The following is a 20,885-nucleotide window of genomic DNA, read 5'->3' on the forward strand; positions in this document are numbered from 1 at the left end:
CTTCGTCCGCGTGGAATAGTTATTTTGGGCAACATTGAAGCTCTTAAGAAAGTATAATTTACCCTGTTTTTTAAGAAAATATTCAAAATATTTAGGAAGCGAGTATCATGATTCATAGCACATTTGCCATTATTTCTTCGCTCCCAATAGTTGCAGCGTGATGTTATATAGCTTAAAGCCTTCCTCGGTAAATTTTTCAATTCGAACCAGTAGTTCTGGAGATTAGTGCGTTCAAACAAACAAACTCTTCACCTTTATAATTTTAGTATAGATCCTAAGCTAAGAATTGCAAACTGCAGACCTGAGAAATCGATTGTTCAGATAGTTTTGTACAGTTTTCGCTGACCTAAATTGGGGCGTGCCAAATGAAACTGGCTTCTTGGTATTTTGCGGGAAATTATGTGAATTTTATTATGCTAACAGTATGTTAAGCATAGTTATTTAAATCCGATATAGGCTTATAGAGTTTATAGAATTACAGATTTAAACCATAGAAGTATTCCCTTTACTGTATTATACATACATATAACTATGTCTATATTCCTTGTGAAGACACCCGATTGGCCACGTTCAGGTGTTTGGATTAATGAAGGAATTGAGATTCAAATAGTGATAGGTTGCTAAGCCCATCGCTTAAAAGAATAATCCCAAGTTTATAAGCCTATCCCTTAGTACCTTACCTATACCTTAGTTTACTATTTCTGTCACGTATACTCTTGAACACTACAAGAAGATAGGAATACTTATCTAGTTTTAAAAACACGCGTAATAGTGTACAATAAAATGCTTCATCTATTTCTATAAAATATTGACTGACTAACTGACTAACTGTCTGACAATAAACGAATAGCCAGGTTTCATGTGGTCTAGATATAATACATAAAAAAGATTTACCGGAATAGCGTGGGAAGGAAAATTAACGGGATTTTACCATTCACCCTGAGTAAATGGTAAAATCCCGTTAATTTTCCTTACTCTAGTTTCTAATTCGAAAACGAACAACATAACAAAAAATAAAACATAAATTTAATTAGAAATTGTTACCACGTTATGCAAAATGCATTGATTTGGCACTCAATCTATAAGCAATAGTATAAAAAATACGGCAGCCATTTGTATTATTAAAAATGACGTAAATTAATCTTGGCATGACACCAAAGATCGACTAATAAATGCTAATAATAAAAATAAAAATAAAAATTTGAAGATTTAGAGGAAATGAGCGATATTGAAGATGGATGGAAGGAATTTAAAGAAAGAATTGTGAAAGTAGCTGTTGAAGTGTGTGGTGTAAGTAGAAGAAGGAAAGGAAAAAATCACAAAAATGCGTGGATGAGTAAAGATGTGCAAGAACTTGTGCGATTAAAGAAGAAAGCATGGCTGGATTTGTTAGCAGCAAAAGCTAACTTAAGAATGCAAGAGGTTATAGATGAAGATGTGAATGAAGCACGTAAGGAATATAAGAAAATGAAAGATTTGGTTAAGAAAGCTGTGATTAGAAAGAAAGAAGAGTATAAAGAGGATTTTGATAAAAGGCTATCAGAAGACTTTCAGTCAAATCTGAAAGTATTCTGGAAATCCGTAAGGTCAGCCCGAGGAAATACTATAACCAGAGAGCTGACTAGGATCAGATGCCAGGATGGTAGCGTTGTGAAAGGAGAAGAATGTGTACTAAAGATATGGAAGGACTATTTTGAAAGTTTATTTGAAAAAAAGGAAGGAAATAAGAAAGATTTCTGCTATAGCGAAGAAAAAGAGAATGAGATGGAAGGCGAAATTGAAATGTTCGAAATTGTGGAAGCACTTAAGAGTATGAAAGCGGGAAAGGCTGCTGGGTGTGATAGAGTGTCGGTCGAGATGCTTAAAGCAGGAAAAGGCGTAGTAGCTAGTCAGTTGTACTGCCTTTTCAATTTGTGTTGGAGAAGCGGCCGAGTACCAAAAGATTGGTGTAAGGCTGTTATCGTGCCACTTTACAAAGGAAAAGGGTCACAGCTGGACTGCAAAAATTATCGTGGTATAAGCCTGCTTAGCGTCGTCGGCAAATTGTATGCTAAGGTATTGATTAATAGAGTCAGGAATGAAACTGATGACAAAATATGGGATGCTCAAGCGGGATTTCGAAAGGGAATGGGATGTACTGATCAGGTCTTTTCCTTGCGGTGCATAGCCGAAAAGTTTTTGGCCAAGAGTCAAAAAGTCTATTGCACATTCGTAGATCTGGAAAAGGCCTATGACAGAGTTGAGAGGAATGAATTGTGGTCAGCACTTTCTATGCATGGGGTGAGCAGTCTCTTAATACGAGCACTGAAATCCTTATATGAGGATTCGAGTGCTTGTGTCAGGATAAACGGAGCGCACACTGAGTGGTTTAAGATTGAGAAAGGCGTTAGGCAAGGATGTGTTGCGTCACCGTGGCTGTTCAACCTATTTATGGATAGCTGTTTGACAGATTTGAAAGAGTCTAAAAGTGGATTAAGGATGAATGAGTTACTCGTCAAATGTCTGCTCTATGCCGACGATCAGGTTATACTGGCGTCATCAGCGGAGGAGTTACAGGAGATGGTAAACTGTATGCATGAAGCTTTAAAAGAGAAAGGAATGAAAGTGAACGTAAGTAAAACTAAAACACTGGTTTTTGAAATGGAGAAAGAAATGACAGCATGTAATATTTTGATTGGAGGAGAAAAAGTGGAGCAAGTGAAAGAGTTTGTATATCTAGGATCAAAGTTTACATCAGATGGCAAGTATGATAGTGATATTGAAAGGAGAGTGAACGCGGGGAACATGGTGAATGGAGCTTTGCATGCCTTTATGAGCAGTCAGAAACTATCCAAAAAGGCTCGACTGGCTGTGCACAGGGGCGTGTTGGTCCCGACATTAATGTATGGGAGTGAAAGTTGGGTATGGCAAAAGAAGCATGAAAGCAGAATAAATGCAGTGGAAATGAGAGCGTTAAGGAGTATGATGGGTGTGAAATTGAGTGACAGGATAAGGAACAGCGTGATAAGGGAATGTTGTGATGTGAAAGAAGATGTAGTTACAGGAATAGAAAAGGGTATGTTAAGATGGTTCGGTGATGTGGAGAGGATGAATGAAAGCAGGTTGACTAAGCAGATATACAAGGAGAGTGTGGAGGGAAAGGTCGGAGTGGGAAGACCTAGACGAACGTATCTTGATCAAATTAAGGACGTCCTGGTAAAGGGTCAGGTCAAAAGTACCCGAAACCGCCGAGCTTGTATGAAGAGAGTTATGAATGTGGACGAAGCGAAAGAAGTATGCAGAGATCGTGGCAAGTGGAAAGAGGTAGTCTCTGCCTACCCCTCCGGGAAAGAGGCGTGATTTTATGTATGTATGTATGTATGTAATAATAAAAATTAAGACTAGCTATACCCCGCGGCTTGATTTCCGGTTCTCGTTTTTGGAATGTGCAAGGCGACTTCATAAGCGTAAATATTTTTCCAAATCATCTTAATATATAGAGAGCAATGATTGACAGCTAAACGTGGCCGTTCGGTGTTTTCGAGACTGTTGGCTCCGTCTACCCCGCAAGGGATATTGACGTGATTGTATGTATAAATAGGCAAATTTCAGCCTCTAGGAGTCAGTCTTGTTTACATTCTCTACACTACGGAAAATAGGCCGGGGAATACTTTTATGATCATGATCCCGGACTGGGTGACCTCCGCAACCTTTGCGGCCAGGGGAAGCTAATCCATATTGAATCATGGTATGTCAGTGTAAAATATCTGGTGAACTAGGAACAAATGAGTTATTACGGTCTGATCACCCAACGGATTCACTCTTCAGTATTATTAGTTTTGTCCGATCTTGCCTAGACGAACGTATATTGATCAAATTAACGACGTCCTGACAAAAAGTCTGGTCAAGAGTACCCGAAACCGCCGAGCTTGCATGAAGAGAGTTATGAATGTGGATGAAGCGAAGGAAATAAGTATGCAGAGATCGTGGCGAGTGGAAAGAAGTAGTCTCTGCCTACCCCTCCGGGAAAAAGGCGTGATTTTATGTATGTATGTATGTATTCCGGTCTGATCTACAAAATTTGATACCCGAGTGGATACGTTTTATTTAAATTACTAGCCGTCCCGGTTTCGGGTACTCTTGACCTGAGCCTTTACCACGACGTCCTTTATTTGATCCAGATACGTTCGTCTAGGCCTTTCCACTTAGACCGAAATAACCCGAAAATACCTAATATTGTTCTACTCATCACGTTTGTCATACACGCTAACCTCTCTACTAAGTATTGTGTCTTCATTAGACACATCTTAATTCAAACAATACAACAAATACATACGACTTAGTGATCTAAGCAAGCATGATGTCACCTACAACTTAATTGCTGCCCTCGCCTTGAGAGAAAAATATAATTTGTACAGAAGTCATAACTCATAAAGTGTGCTTTGTCAGGAAAAATCCCGACTAATATTATAAATTCGAGAGTATGTTTGTTTATTTGTTTGTTACCTCTTCCCCCGCTATCTTCTGTATACTGTACTGTATATGTATACATAGCTATATATATATATATATATATTCTGGAGAAGGAAAAAGGGTTTAGGGAGTACCTTTCATCCCGGTTATATCGTTCCCGTGGGATTTGTGATTAACCGGTATTATTTGGTAGGTGGCGCTTTAAAAAATAAACACGTATGACGCCTCTTTCCCCGCACAGGAGAAATACTACTTTTCACCTGCCACAACCCCTGGATTTTGTTTCATTTAAATTCATCAATCTTTAAGTACCTCCCTGATTTGCTCAACATTCTTTCGCGTGAAAATGTCGCGTAAAAAAGACTACATACTTAAAGTCACGTAAATATCCCTTGCCGGGTAGACAGAGCCAATGTTCTTGCAAATACTGATACGCCACGTTCAGCTGTTTAGCTTAATGATAGAATTGAGATTTATATAGTGACAAACAGTTTACTAAGAGATTTAATCGAGGATTGATGCTTCAGATAATCAGATGGCATGTATCTGCTCGAGAGCATATGTTATGTAAGTGATATTACATGCCAAGTTTCATCTGGCAAGTGCAAGAAAGCGAATTTTCTGAAATCCTAGGGGAACAGGAAAAATTGGTTTTGTGTGTGGGATGGCACCACAGAGGCTATAAAATCATATATAGTGTAACTAGACCATCCATTAGCGCGCCAACTAAGAGTACCTAAATAAACCAGTTTTCGATTGAGACCACCAGCAGTTAAGTACTGTTAAAAAGTATGAATTACATAACTGATTATATTTTTTAATTGCAGGTTGACTAAGCAGATATACAAGGAGAGTGTTTAGGGAAAGGTCGGAGTGAGAAGGCCTATACGAACGTATCTTGATCAAACTAAGGACGTCCTGGTAAAGGGTCAGATCAAAAGTACCCGAAACCGCCGAGCATGCATGAAGAGAGTTATGAATGTGGATGAAGCAAAGAAAGTATGCAGAGATCGTGGCAAGTGGAAAAATGTAGTCTCTGCCTACCCCATCGAAAGAGGCGTGATTTTATGTATTTTATGATTGTATGTATAATTATATAATTCAAAATTTAGAAATTGTTTTTTGAATAAAACACAATTTTTAAAAACTATTTAAGAAGGCTTGGGTTATTCTCTTGTATTCTAACTATTTTGTGTGAGGAGTGAGTAGGTAACTATAGAAATTCATACTATGACGCAAGAATGCCGATATTTGATTGATACCGAGACCAACCCAGATACTTTATTTACCTTATAATAACACAAATTATATGAACCAGATGTGATTGCGAAAATCGTTCAGTTGGTGAACTTAAAATTATTGTGACTTATTTTGTGAAGGAAAACAATTGTGAGGAAACCTGCACATTTAGGCAATTGGATTTAGGTTTAGGCATCATTCAATATGAGTAGGTTCCCCTGCAAAGGTTTGCTGTGATCAGACAGGAGTCTATTTATGTAAAAACCTGAATTACCCAATACAAGCGTAGCCCAGATTCCTTTCCAAAGATATAAATACATATAATCATGTCTTTATCTCTTGCAGGGTAGACAGAGCCAACTGTCTTGAAAAGACTAATAGGCCACATTCAGAGATGTTTCTTTCCAGAGACATAAAGGTATAACAGGGAAAGAAAATCACTTGCAGTTGCTGGTTTGATTATAACTAATAATAAAAATGTGAAAGTAACTTCAGGTGTGCCGCTTAATTATAGGATTGTAATTCAAATACTGACAGGTTGCTAAAGATAACAACAGGTATCTAAAAATGTATATACAATTCTTAACAGGTTACGTTTTTATATTTCAGACTAGCTTTAACCCACTGCTTCCCCATGCTAATTTTGCGCAACTTACACATGTGAATTTAGCGCTACCTACTAAAAGAATACAGGTTTTTGGCAAATCCCATGTGTACTTTACTTTTTACTGAGATGAAAAGTCCTTCTCCAGACTTTTAATTACATTACAAAATGTGCAAAATTTCAAGAAGATTGGTCCAGATGATGATGAAGTGGTTATCAACAAACAAACTTACTATCGCATTAATAATATTAGTTGGTACTATTGTTCCACACACACACACAATTTCAAGGATAGAGACACTGTCAGGAAATGAGTAATTGTATGTTTATCAGATAAAGTGATAGGTATACACATTTAGTTGTAACGACATACATTATTTATATGCTATATTAATTTAAGTTAATTTCTAATTTAAGAAAGAAAATGATATATGGTCCGGATTTAAATGTACATATGTAAAATCATGTTTATCTACATCCCTAGAGGGGTAAATAGACAGAGCCAATAGTCTTTACAAAACTAAGAGGCCATGTTCAGCTGTTTGGCTTTAGTTTGAATCAAGATTCAAATAGTAACAGGAGACTAGCCCATCATCTACTAGAGGAAACCCAATTTATCCCTTAGTCTCCTCTTACGGCATCCATGGGAATGATTTGGAGTGGTTCTATTCTAAAGTGCCCGCTTCATGCAATGCTGAGAATAATTTAGAATTATGAGGCAAAAGTTATGTCAAATAGAGGATAAAACTATATTTTGGGTTGGTTTTAAGAGACTACTATAAGTTAACTGACCCAAAATGAGTAAGATAAAAGGAAATAAGCATTTATTTCTTCGAGATCTGTAACAAATGTATACACATCTGTTCTATGAAAACGTGTGTACAACTCAAGTGTTTAAATTCTATATTCATTACGAGTACATCAAAATATTACCAATGCCAAGTTGCCAAGCAAAAAATAGCGTTCTACGGCTTCATGTATTTATATCGGAAACTCCTACCTATAAACATAATATGAGGCTATACATGGGCAACAAGTTTAGAATAATAATTACTTTGAAAAAACATTACATTGTGTTGATTTGAAAATATTGGGTAAATAATCGGGGGCGTAGTAACGCGAAACTATAGCGAATTTTGCAACAAAAATTATTCTCTACAAGTTCTCCGCTTAAATCACAAAACCAATAGTGTTTAACAACAATAATAATAACGTATACTTACGTAATAAATTCTAAACATCAATCAGATCACAAACATCACAGGAAATTAATTGATTTCAATATCCCACTGCAATTTTCCGCATTAATTTTGCACCAAGAAAATACACGATTAAAATTTTTATTGGGCCATTTAACTCGGTTTGCGTGTCACAAAATAGTTGAACATTTCATTTGAAACGTAAATGGAATTATTTAGAAAGAAACGCGCGAGTGAGAAACACCATTTTGAGCGATTGAAGAAAATTTGTCAAGGATTTTTCCCCTTCTTGTCAGCATGCAGGCTTGCGTCATTGCGACATTTTTGACATTTATTTCGTGGTGTTGCCGTTATACAAAACGTCGAAAATAGGTCATTGGGATATACTCTTCGAAATCCTTATATGTAATACTAAAAGTCATAAAAGGCCTTTTTTTTAAACTAACTGTGGTTCCTACTCATTTAGTCAGTCATAAACAGGATAATAAAAGCCTTACTGGATATGGATCCTAGTTAAGAATTGACGCGGTGTTGGTGTAACTTTGCCGATCAATTTGTTAGATCACTGTTCTGCTTCTCGTGTATTACTTAAAAAGTGACAAAGCGCAACATTTCTTCTCTCTAGTTAGTCTTTATTTGAGTGACGGAGGTCAGACAAAACGTTTGATTTGAATAGACTAGCGGAACTTGCGCAAAAGACGAATGTTTATTCAAAAATAAAACAATTAAGTGGAGTTTAAACTATTTTATTACAAAGACTTTGAACTATTACGTATATACCTCAGTCTCGTTACCATCATTTACATCAGTAATTCTTCTCCAGGCCGCGTATTCTTCCTTCAAGCCGTTTTCCCCCAAATAATACGGGTAATCCAAACTAGTAGCCAAATAAAACACGCCGTGGTTGCTTTTATTCACATTAGGACCCAACAAATTTGTCTCCAACTTCGTATTATTATAACAGTTCGAATCCCTAGCTTGCTGAATGCTTTGGCATTTGATTGCGATAAAACTTTTCGGGTTATTTAAAGCGGAAACCCAAATTGGCAACACTCTGAAATGACTACAAGTTGCTGCACACGGTAGAGTCAGCAAATCAGTTGGCTGGAATTCTCCGCCGTTGACATAAAAATCTACATGCCCCATTTTTACAGCCATTCCAAAACCGTCGATATTTGTATGGATCACTTCTACGAATTCTGCGTCTGTGTGGTCCAGCCTATCGTTTGGGGGTAGATGTCTGAAGCATGGCCCGGAAGGTTCTAGAGCTGTGATTTTCGTGATAGTTTTTCCAGTGATTTGCTTGAAGTTTTTGGCGATGTAGCTGACGGTGTGGCAGCCTAGGCTGAAGCCTGTGAGCTCCAGTTTACTCGGGTCTAGTCCCTGGCGGGTCAGCTTGGCAAGAATTTCGGCGACATGTTTGCCTACAGGCCGCATCAGGCGCGCTGCTCTGTAATGTATAAGATGAAATATTTAAAACTTTAGTAAATTTATACCAACAACAACATATCAATCAATTCTTTCATTATAAAGACTAATAAAACGTACAGCCGACTATTGGGCAAAGAGAGTTGAAATTAGGTATTAAATCTATTTAACAATAAGAGTATAAATATTTGTCACACTCGCTCGTGTTCCAATATTACTTCAACATATCATTTATATCGACGGCAGGCATACATCAGGCCTTTCTCTTGCAGGGGCAAGCAGAGACTACATTATTTCACTAGCCCTAGTGTAACGCAACAAAATGAGAGCTTTACGAAGTATGTGTGGTGTTAGTTTAAAAGATTGGAAAGAGTGAAAGAGGATTTGGTGACCGAAACTGAAAAGACTATGTTGAGATGGTTTGGACATGTCTAGAGAATGGATGAGGACAGACTAACGAAAGGAATTTATAAGGCAGAACTAACTGTAAAAGGGTCAAACTTACAAGGACCAAATTTCGAATGTCTTGAAAAAGGGAGATGTTAGGAGTACCCTTAATCGTCGAATACGCTTGAAAAGAGTAATGAGTGTGGAGGAAGCGGGAGAGGTCTGAAAGGATCGTAGCAAGTGGAATTCCACAGTCGTAGTCTAACGCCCAAACATTACTTTCTGGACCAACACGCCTGTTTTCTTCTGACCGTACTTACAAATAATAGTAGACGAGCTTCTCCTGACTGTACTTACAAATAATAATGGACGGTGGCGAATCTCTGATTGTCCACGAGGATCACATTGTATCCCTTGCCCTCGTACTCGTTCGCGAGCATCGAGGAGATGGGGAAGTTCGTGCTGTCCAGATAACCCAGGGCTATGAGCATCGTTTTCCTGGAAATAAACATACATACATACATATGTTCACGTCTATATCCCTTGCGGGGTAGACAGAGCCAACAGTCTTGAAAGGACTGAATGACCACGTTCAGCTATTTGGCTTAATGATAGAATTGAGATTCAAATAGTGACAGGTTGCTAGCCCATCGCCTAAAAAAGAATCCCAAGTTTATAAGCCTATCCCTTAGTCGCCTTTTACGACATCCATGGGAAAGAGATGGAGTGGTCCTATTCTTTTTTGTATTGGTGCCGGGAACCACACGGCACTGGAATTAAAAAAAATATATATTCCAGTAAAATAATGTAGGTGGACCATCCGCGCAAACTATAGCTGTTTCGCTTTTTATTATGACGACGAAACGGGACAGCGATAGGTTTTTCGCGCGATAAAAATGGCGTCGCGCGCGCCATGCTATTGATTAGGTAATAATATTTGTCAATATAATTGTGTTTAATAAAGTTTATTTTGACGAATTGGGTACAAGACAAGTTATAATTATAATGGTTAGACATAGAATTCGGAATAATAATAGGACAATTTAGGTTTATTTTTTTTAATTTGACTACTCAAACAACCACAAATTTCCGAAAAAGCAGATTCTATAAAAGTAAAAAAAAAATACCGACTTTTTACCGCCACTTATATGTGTAAAATATCTTGCCTTCTTATTTAATACATACATACATATGGTCACGTCTATTTACCTTACGGGGTAGACAGAGCCAAAAGTCTTGAAAAGACTGAATGGCCACGTTCAGCTATTTGGCTTATAGAATTTAGATTCAACTAGTGACAGGTGACATAAAAAAGAATACCAAGTTGGTAAGCCTATCCGTTAGTCGCCTCTTACGACATCCATGGGAAAGAGATGGAGTGGTCCTATTCTTTTTTGTATTGGTGCCGGGAACCACACGGCACTTATTTAATAAGTAACTAAAATCAAGTAACTGACCTTTTAAAGTCCATCCTCGGATCCTGGGCTATCTTCTGCGCGGTCCAGTAAGTGTATCTTCGTCTGGTCCTGTTCTTCCCCTGAACCACAAACTGGAGGTACTTCAGCTGACTGCTGGGGATCCGGGCCGGCTTCGTGGAGCCTGGACCTGGAATTATTGAATCTATTTTTAACCGATTTCGAAGGTGCTATAAATATAACTGACTAGTTTTTGCGCGGAGTTCGTTCTAGTGAGAATTATCTGAAAAAAAATATGCTATTCCTAAATTTTATCTGTGTTGTTTACCAAATTTCATCAAAATCGATTTAGTAGATCGTTTTTGAATTTATTTGTTACAAAAAAAAAAAAAAATTCACCTTATTACTAGTGACATGCATTTTCAAAAAAAAGACACAAAATTAAAAAAAAAACAAATTATATTACTGATACAGTCAAGATAAAATCCGAAGACCTCATACGGATATCGAACACCATAATTTTAAGGGAAAGGTACATTATTTCTTCCTTAGAAAGCAAACGACGGAATGATTCATCATCCTTTACTCATGTGAATAATATTTATGTACATTTATCTAATTTTATTTATTAATGTCTACTTATAAATATAACAGAAGTGTGTATTTTTCTTACTCTTAAATGTAGGTATACCGGATTATTTATCTGTTTGCTATTTTGTGCCGTGTGGTTCCCGGCACCAATACAAAAAAGAATAGGATCACTCCATCTCTTACCCATGGATGTCGTAATAGGCGACTAAGGGATAGGCTGAGAGGCTAAGTTTGTAAACTTGGGATTCTTTTGTAGGCGATGGGCTAGTAACCTGTCACTATTTGGATCTCAATTCTATCATTACCTAAGCCAAATAGCTGAACGTGGCCGATCAGTCATTTCAAGACTGTTGTTTCTGTCTACCCCACAAGGGATATAGACGTGACTATATGTTGCTATTTTCTAAAGGTTGGCTGGTAAAGAATGCATTGTACCTTTGTGGCTCAATAAAGTTTTAAATAAATAGTCAAGCATGCATGAGAAAGACTAGCCTATTGTTCTTTCAGTTATATCTTTGCTGTTCAAGTAAAATTATACATTTAATGTTATTAAATGTAATCGTATGGAGCGTGAGAGGTGTCATTAATACACACAGATACAATAATAATTCAATCTTGTGGATAAAGTTTTTAACTACGTATTACATTATACAATACAATGCTAATGACAAAAGCACTATCTTATTATCAAAAATACCAGTGTTAGGAGTTGTTACTCGATTAGCCAATTTTTATATTAATTAAAAGTTAAGTAAGTAAGCAAGTAAATGCTTTATTGTTCACTAAATGAGTACATTACAAATATAAAACAGTAGTATAAAGGCGGGCTTATCCCTAAGTGATCTCTTCCAGCCAACCTGACAATAAGAGGATCGCATACAAATTTGAAGCAAGGGTGAACAACGGTTCATTTAAGAATTCAGTTTTATTTTTAAATTTAATATCGGGAACATGTTTTTCTTTTTCATGACTTTATAAAACTAAGGCGTACCTTTTAAGAATTAAAACACTCAGGTGCTTTAAGACTTATTTTGGTGCTAGGTGTCCAAAGTGAAATAAACCCACTTGGAGCAATTGCAGGTGGTTGGGTGACTTAAGTCGACCACGAATTTTATGAAAAACACTTTATGAAAGTCACTAAGGACGAGGGGTAGCCTACAGATGATAAATCATACTGCCTAAAAGCTGAAGCCTTACTTACCTGAAAGCATTTATGTCTTTTCAACTCAAAAAACTCCTAAGAAAGAGGTCAGGTCAAGAGTAAGTACGCAAAACCGACGAACAGAGTTATGAATGTGGATGAAGCGAAAGATGTATGCAGAGATCGTGGCACGTGGAAAGATGTAGTCCCTGCCTACCCCTCCGGGTAAAGGCGTGATTTTTTTGTATGTATAACATTCAGCTCAACGTGGCTCAGTATTTTCAAGACTGTTGGCTCTGTCTACCCCGCAAAGGATATAGATATGATTATATGTAATGAGTGATGCTTTTGTATTTCCAAAGCGCTAACTTCCTCGTTGTACACGACTACAATTTTCTGACCAATAATGCGTAATGTATTATTTACAAGTTACCCAATATCCTGGACCGATAGTAATATGCCGTTTTTATCGCGCGAAAAACTATCGCTGTCCCGTTTCGCATCATAATAAAAAGCGAAACAAACGATAAAAAACGACGTCATGAGTGCCACGGGGGAAACGCATTATCTTACCGTCTTCCGTGCATTATGCAAGAAAAGTACAAACTATGTGTGACAAATTTGAATTTGGAACGTAAGTTGAACTAAAATGGCGGTCCGGACATAAGCTTCAGACTGCGTCATCGTGCCGCTTTGAATAGAATAGAATAGATTTATTTTCAAAATTGGATACAAGGTATCACTTTTTGACATCACATCACTTAAATCTAATGAAGCGGTGGAACAAACTACACTGCAGCATTTACACCGGACGTCAATTTACAAATATAGATCTCTTGAATCTAAATCGTGGACGAATGCACATTGTCTACATTACAAAAACATGAATGAATATAAAACTAAAGTAATAAGGTATTGTCCACATTACTAAAACATTGTTATTTTGTATACCAAATATACGCACAGTTAAAAACTGGACTGTGTACTTAAATTACTTTCACCTAAAAATAAGAACAAGGTGAATCAAGTCTACCACTTTTTACATTATCCTGCAGGCGTAAGTCCCGGTTGCATTTTCATCTCTCGAGAGAGCAGTCAAGTGCCTATGAAATGATCTTGGATTGAGCAAGTCAGGATTTAACACGAAGTGCCGTGTGGTTTTATAGGACCACTCCATCTATTTACCATGGATGTCGTGAGAGGCGACTAAGGGAATAGGCGCACATTCACCCAATGCAAGCTTCTGGTAGGGGGAAAAAAGCTGTGCCGGCTGTTTCTCTTCTCAAAAGGCTTATAAACTTGGGTTTCTCATGTTTTTAGGCAAGTGAATGTAGATACATAAAGGATACATACATACATACGTATGGTCACGTCTATATCCCATGCGGGGTAGACAGAGCCAACAGTCTTGAAGACTAAATGGCCACGTTCAGCTATTAGATTATAAAGGATTATGGTCGAGAACGCACCATTTAAGATATATGATCGGCTCCTCTTCAGTTTGTTTCTGGTGGCTTTGAGAGAGGTTAGAATATTACCAGAATAATGACAGGAGGAAGAAAAGGAGAGGTTCTTCTCCAATTAGAACGAATGTAGAGAGAACTGAGAATTTCTTCAGCGGGGTTGTCCAGGAATTATAGTTAGATCATATGTTTTTAAGCTAAAAAATACTAAAACACATACATACTGACATTAGTCCTTTGGGATATCCTTCCTCACTTCTGTGGTCCCAACTTCCAGCGTGGCTTAATATTGAAAAAGCCAGAAATATCACTATCACTTCTTTAGTAGACATTTTCAAATAACCTATTAAAAAAATTGTCCCAGTAGGTAAATGGTTTACATAGAATACATAATTTAAAATCACTTAAATGGACATAATATGTTATGGCCCGTAACAAATAAATAATTCCAAATTTAAATTAAAGCGCGTGTTTTTTAAATTCTTGTTTTTATTTAGCAACCATAGACTTAAATATCTGGTAGTTAGTTCACGGCAAGGCAGCTAGGCAAAGACTGTTGCCGGCATTCGAGGTTACGATGGGGCAGCCTCTTGCAAAACGAGACATAATCTGCACCTATTAGTCAAAGGACACTGTTATTTTAAACATTATACAGTTTAAGTGGTTATAAAATTATTTTTCATCTTAATTGCTTACAAATTAACTATACCTAATGTTTGTAGATCAGTTTTATTCGCCGATTTAGGAAAAAAAAATTAACTGACATTTTTCTTTTTCTGATATCTACAAATGTTTCGATTTTTGTCATTGAAAGAAATTAACTGATGCAGATTAAATTGACCAATTTGGAGTATTTAAATGAAAGATGGATTAGAATCAATTTTTTTTATTTAAAATCTAAAGGCACCGCGTACTGGCAGTCGTCACACTCCACCTCTTTGGTCTTACATATTTTTCCTTTACATACATATTCGCCTTTACGTGGGTATTCCGAAGGTTTGTCCAGTGTTACCCATGGTTTATGGAGTTTGTCAAGTATGGATTGCTCCAATATTTGACGCGGTGGATCCTTAGTCGCGATGAGATTGAATGAAGCGATGAGCAGGGAGATTATTACCTAGAAAAAGACGTTACTCTTCAAATACACATAGACGTCTCTACGCCTTAAGGGTAGACAGAGCTAACAGTAATAATATCCGGGTATGAAAATCCGAAGACCACAGCTGGATGCCTTTAGTTAAGACTATAAGTATATTCATCGATTATTATATCGATGAACTTATTAATTGACAGGCAGTGATTTGTAGTAATTCTCTCTCTTACTTCATCTTTGCGTGTTCCCAGTGGCACTCTCCGCCACAATGCTTCGGGACTGGGGTCAGCTTTCCGACATTTTGTCTTCATTATATTTTCTAGGTAGTGTCTGCAATGGTGTTGCTTAAGAAACCTAGTAGTAGTAAAAATTTGACAAGATAACTGGTTTTCACACATAGCGACTGACTTCTAACCTTCCTTACCTGTGTCTAGACTTGGTCTTATTTCTATATAATATAGAATCAAGCCTTAATTGGTTTATTGCTCTTGTTAAGCTTATCTTCCAAAGTCACCTTCTACGACGTCTTGTGAAAGACGTGAAAAGTATTCCCTCACTGTTGAAAGCCGAAGAAAAAGTAATTAGTAGTGATATTGGTCACTCAGTCAAAAACGAATAGACAACGTCAATGCCTTAGGTAAATTAATTACTATTTCTTACAGTTCAAAGGACGATTACTCATAAATTCCAACCTCGACAATTTTACACTAAAAAAAAAAACAAAAATAAGTTGACATTGACACACATATGATATTTCGCGCGTGTCGCCCGGCAAACTTGTTTGTTTGTAACGGTTTTTCGTTGTTTTAATGCCCTCTACGTTAAAATATAACCTATCGGTATTAATTTTACTTGATTTATCCTACACTAGCCAGTGGTTTCGCCTTCGTGGAAGGTATCCCAGGTGCTTCTCCATACTACACACTGTCTTGTAATCTTTTAGTTTTATCGAGATTAAATGAAAGTTAAAAAAAATACTTATAACAAAGCTATAAAATTTTTCAAGGATTGGAATTTTTTGCTTATTCCTAGTTTTTTGGGCTTAAATAATTATAATATTTTTATATATGTTATTAAATTTAATAGGTAGATATCTATGTATATTAAAATAGAGTCCAAGTCCTATAAACCTTGACTTGAAACGAGATATAATTTACTATATTTCAAGGCAAATACTTATTAATAAAATAAAATGTAAGAATTTGTTAAGATTCCGGAATTGATTTCCGGAAGAAGATTGACTGTTTGACCTTTTTTTAAATAATTATTCTATCCATATCCATCCATTCAAGTCACACAGAATTGTTTTATGGCGGACGAAGTCGCGGCTGACTACTAAGTAGTGAGTACCTAAGTATCATGTAAAATTCATACATATTTACGTAACAACTCATACATACATGTATATCATAATTTCATATTTTACGGGGTAGACAGGGCCATCACTGAAAGGCCAAGTTTGGTTAGAAGGCATAATAATGCAAATTGACATACAAGTATGTTGTTGGTTGCAAGTCCATAGATATATTTGAAAGCGGCAGTAAACTTAGTTTAAAGTTATTTTATTTGACGTCAACCAATGTTGTGAAACATAAACATATGACAATTATTGAGTGATATTGAAGTGTCCCGTACCTAATCTATACTAATATTACTCGTATAAAGCTAAAGAGTTTGTTTGTTTGAACGCGCTAATATCAGGAACTTCTGGTTCGAATTGAAAAATTCTTTTTGCGCTGAACAGACCATTTATCGAGGAAGGCTTTAGGCTATACAACATCACGCTGCAACTATAAGGAGAAAAGAAATAATGGAATATGTGAAAAAAAATGGAGAAAATTATTCATCCTTGAGGGCTTCAATTATGCCCAAAGTAACTATTCCACGCGGACGAAATCGCGGGCACAGCTAGTAATGAATAAAAGTATTGATTTTAAATCTCAAAGAGAGAGAACTATATCAAATGAGGAATCCCAATTATCATTTCCCTTCCAGCATAGAAGTCAGTTCCTTAGTCGCTATTGTCAGCATTCTCTGGAATAAGATGGAGTGATTCCCTTTTAAAATGTCGGAAGCCACACGAGATTTTCACCAGGAAAACTCTGCCTTCTCTTTTAGTTTTTAAATTGACAATCAATCAAAATTTTTATTCATTATTATAGGATACTTCATATCGCTTAATAATTGTTAAAACGTATGGTTTAACAACATTGGTTGACGTCAAATAAATTACTTAAAACTAAGCTTACTGCCGCTTCCAAGGCGTCAGTGCAGAAGAAGCGGTAACAAACTGCACTGCAGCATTTTCTTCAACAACGTCAACTCATATCAATTAAACTTAGAATAGAATGTGACATAACCTCTTGCCGTTCCAATCATAATATTGCTATACCCTACCGTGTTAATGTTGTATCAATTATTAAAACAGTGACTATTGTAGTAATTAGAATTGAAATGTACAAAATGATATGCAATACATACATACATACATAAAATAACGCCTCTTTCCAAGACGGGTAGGCGGAGACTACCTCTTTCCACTTGCCACGATCTCTGCATACTTCCTTCGCTTCATCCACATGATACGCAATAAATTAATTGAAATTGAAATTAGCCAAATGAGAAGATTATTATGTTAGGTGATTTTAATGGATGGGTGGGTGTAAAGCGTGATGGATATGAAAAGGTGCTTGGTGCGTTTGGTGACGAAAAGGTGAATGATAATGGAAGAAGTGTATTAGAAATTTGTCTAGAGTGGGATCTTTTTGTGTCGAACTCAATGTTTCAACATAAAGAGATCCACACCTACACAAGAGTGGAAGGTATTTTAAAAAGTATGATAGACTTTGTGATTGTAGATGAAAGATTGAAGAACAAAGTGCTGGATACCCGTGCATATCGCGGTGCTGGCATTGACTCGGACCATTTACTGGTGATATCCCGGATAAGGGGTATCTTCAATCGCTGGCGGCACAGGGTAAGGGAGCAAACCAGCGCTTTGGAAAGAGTAAAAGTAGAAAATTTGCAAGATATGGATGTAGGTAAGAAGTATATTAATAGACTGAAGGATGAATTTGAAGATTTAGAGGAAATGAGCGATATTGAAGATGGATGGAAGGAATTTAAAGAAAGAATTGTGAAAGTAGCTGTTGAAGTGTGTGGTGTAAGTAGAAGAAGGAAAGGAAAAAATCACAAAAATGCGTGGATGAGTAAAGATGTGCAAGAACTTGTGCGATTAAAGAAGAAAGCATGGCTGGATTTGTTAGCAGCAAAAGCTAACTTAAGAATGCAAGAGGTTATAGATGAAGATGTGAATGAAGCACGTAAGGAATATAAGAAAATGAAAGATTTGGTTAAGAAAGCTGTGATTAGAAAGAAAGAAGAGTATAAAGAGGATTTTGATAAAAGGCTATCAGAAGACTTTCAGTCAAATCTGAAAGTATTCTGGAAATCCGTAAGGTCAGCCCGAGGAAATACTATAACCAGAGAGCTGACTAGGATCAGATGCCAGGATGGTAGCGTTGTGAAAGGAGAAGAATGTGTACTAAAGATATGGAAGGACTATTTTGAAAGTTTATTTGAAAAAAAGGAAGGAAATAAGAAAGATTTCTGCTATAGCGAAGAAAAAGAGAATGAGATGGAAGGCGAAATTGAAATGTTCGAAATTGTGGAAGCACTTAAGAGTATGAAAGCGGGAAAGGCTGCTGGGTATGATAGAGTGTCAGTCGAGATGCTTAAAGCAGGAAAAGGCGTAGTAGCTAGTCAGTTGTACTGCCTTTTCAATTTGTGTTGGAGAAGCGGCCGAGTACCAAAAGATTGGTGTAAGGCTGTTATCGTGCCACTTTACAAAGGAAAAGGGTCACAGCTGGACTGCAAAAATTATCGTGGTATAAGCCTGCTTAGCGTCGTCGGCAAATTGTATGCTAAGGTATTGATTAATAGAGTCAGGAATGAAACTGATGACAAAATATGGGATGCTCAAGCGGGATTTCGAAAGGGAATGGGATGTACTGATCAGGTCTTTTCCTTGCGGTGCATAGCCGAAAAGTTTTTGGCCAAGAGTCAAAAAGTCTATTGCACATTCGTAGATCTGGAAAAGGCCTATGACAGAGTTGAGAGGAATGAATTGTGGTCAGCACTTTCTATGCATGGGGTGAGCAGTCTCTTAATACGAGCACTGAAATCCTTATATGAGGATTCGAGTGCTTGTGTCAGGATAAACGGAGCGCACACTGAGTGGTTTAAGATTGAGAAAGGCGTTAGGCAAGGATGTGTTGCGTCACCGTGGCTGTTCAACCTATTTATGGATAGCTGTTTGACAGATTTGCAAGAGTCTAAAAGTGGATTAAGGATGAATGAGTTACTCGTCAAATGTCTGCTCTATGCCGACGATCAGGTTATACTGGCGTCATCAGCGGAGGAGTTACAGGAGATGGTAAACTGTATGCATGAAGCTTTAAAAGAGAAAGGAATGAAAGTGAACGTAAGTAAAACTAAAACACTGGTTTTTGAAATGGAGAAAGAAATGACAGCATGTAATATTTTGATTGGAGGAGAAAAAGTGGAGCAAGTGAAAGAGTTTGTATATCTAGGATCAAAGTTTACATCAGATGGCAAGTATGATAGTGATATTGAAAGGAGAGTGAACGCGGGGAACATGGTGAATGGAGCTTTGCATGCCTTTATGAGCAGTCAGAAACTATCCAAAAAGGCTCGACTGGCTGTGCACAGGGGCGTGTTGGTCCCGACATTAATGTATGGGAGTGAAAGTTGGGTATGGCAAAAGAAGCATGAAAGCAGAATAAATGCAGTGGAAATGAGAGTGTTAAGGAGTATGATGGGTGTGAAATTGAGTGACAGGATAAGGAACAGCGTGATAAGGGAATGTTGTGATGTGAAAGAAGATGTAGTTACAGGAATAGAAAAGGGTATGTTAAGATGGTTCGGTCATGTGGAGAGGATGAATGAAAGCAGGTTGACTAAGCAGATATACAAGGAGAGTGTGGAGGGAAAGGTCGGAGTGGGAAGACCTAGACGAACGTATCTTGATCAAATTAAGGACGTCCTGGTAAAGGGTCAGGTCAAAAGTACCCGAAACCGCCGAGCTTGTATGAAGAGAGTTATGAATGTGGACGAAGCGAAAGAAGTATGCAGAGATCGTGGCAAGTGGAAAGAGGTAGTCTCTGCCTACCCCTCCGGGAAAGAGGCGTGATTTTATGTATGTATGTATGTATGAAATTAGCAAACCTATCTTGTTAGGTCAAGTCACGAAGTTTCCATTTTCACACGAGACAAAACAGTAGGTACTTAGACAATAGATGGGATAGCCTAGCTTGTTAAAAGAATTACCTTTTGTCTGCGCCACACAATCTTAACATTATTATATTAGTATCTTATTTATCTACATATACAAAAAATCACGTCTGTATCCCTTGCGAAGACAGAGCCAACAGCCTTGAAAAGACTGGAAGGCCACGTTCAGCTGTATGGCTTAATGATAGAATTGATATTCAAATAGTGAGATTGCTAGCCCGTCGGCTAAAAGAAGAATCCCAAGTTTATAAACCTATCCCCTATCCCCTATATCCCAAGTTTATAAAGTCGCCTTTTACAACATCCATGCGAACGAGATGGAGTGGTCCTGATAAATAAAATAAAATAAATAAATATCTGTGCCTAACAATCTCAAATGATTTAGCAATAACATATTATGCGCTTATAATATATGGAATCATAGTTCCATATATTATACAATCTTTTGACCGCCGAAAATAAAACTATCAAAGTAATTAATACATACATACATTTAGTCACGTCTATATCCCCTGCGTACAGAGCCAACAGTCTTGAAAAGACTGAAAGGTCACGTTCAG

The 20,885-nt window shown here is 37.2% G+C and overlaps 2 protein-coding genes across 2 annotated transcripts in view; both read right to left on the reverse strand.

Annotated features, from left to right (window-relative positions):
• Positions 1 to 7,774, reverse strand: part of LOC106137588 (oxysterol-binding protein-related protein 3) — a 64,630-nt gene extending 56,856 nt beyond the window's left edge. Inside the window, exon 1 of the mRNA XM_060951435.1 lies at positions 7,519 to 7,774. The gene's annotated coding sequence lies outside the window, so the exon portion shown is untranslated. The remainder of the gene's footprint in view (positions 1 to 7,518) is intronic.
• Positions 7,775 to 8,262: 488 nt separating this feature from the next.
• Positions 8,263 to 14,251, reverse strand: LOC106137570 (lipase member H-B-like). The gene is made up of 4 exons (XM_013338415.2): positions 14,140 to 14,251; positions 10,767 to 10,914; positions 9,667 to 9,807; positions 8,263 to 8,944 (listed from the first exon to the last, which is right to left on the reverse strand). Exons 1-4 carry the CDS (start codon positions 14,249 to 14,251, stop codon positions 8,263 to 8,265), a joined length of 1,083 nt encoding a protein of 360 aa, XP_013193869.2.
• Between the last annotated feature and the right edge of the window lie 6,634 nt (positions 14,252 to 20,885).

The sequence above is a fragment of the Amyelois transitella genome, chromosome 24 (genome assembly GCF_032362555.1).
Source record: "Amyelois transitella isolate CPQ chromosome 24, ilAmyTran1.1, whole genome shotgun sequence".
Taxonomy (NCBI): Eukaryota; Metazoa; Arthropoda; class Insecta; order Lepidoptera; family Pyralidae; genus Amyelois; species Amyelois transitella.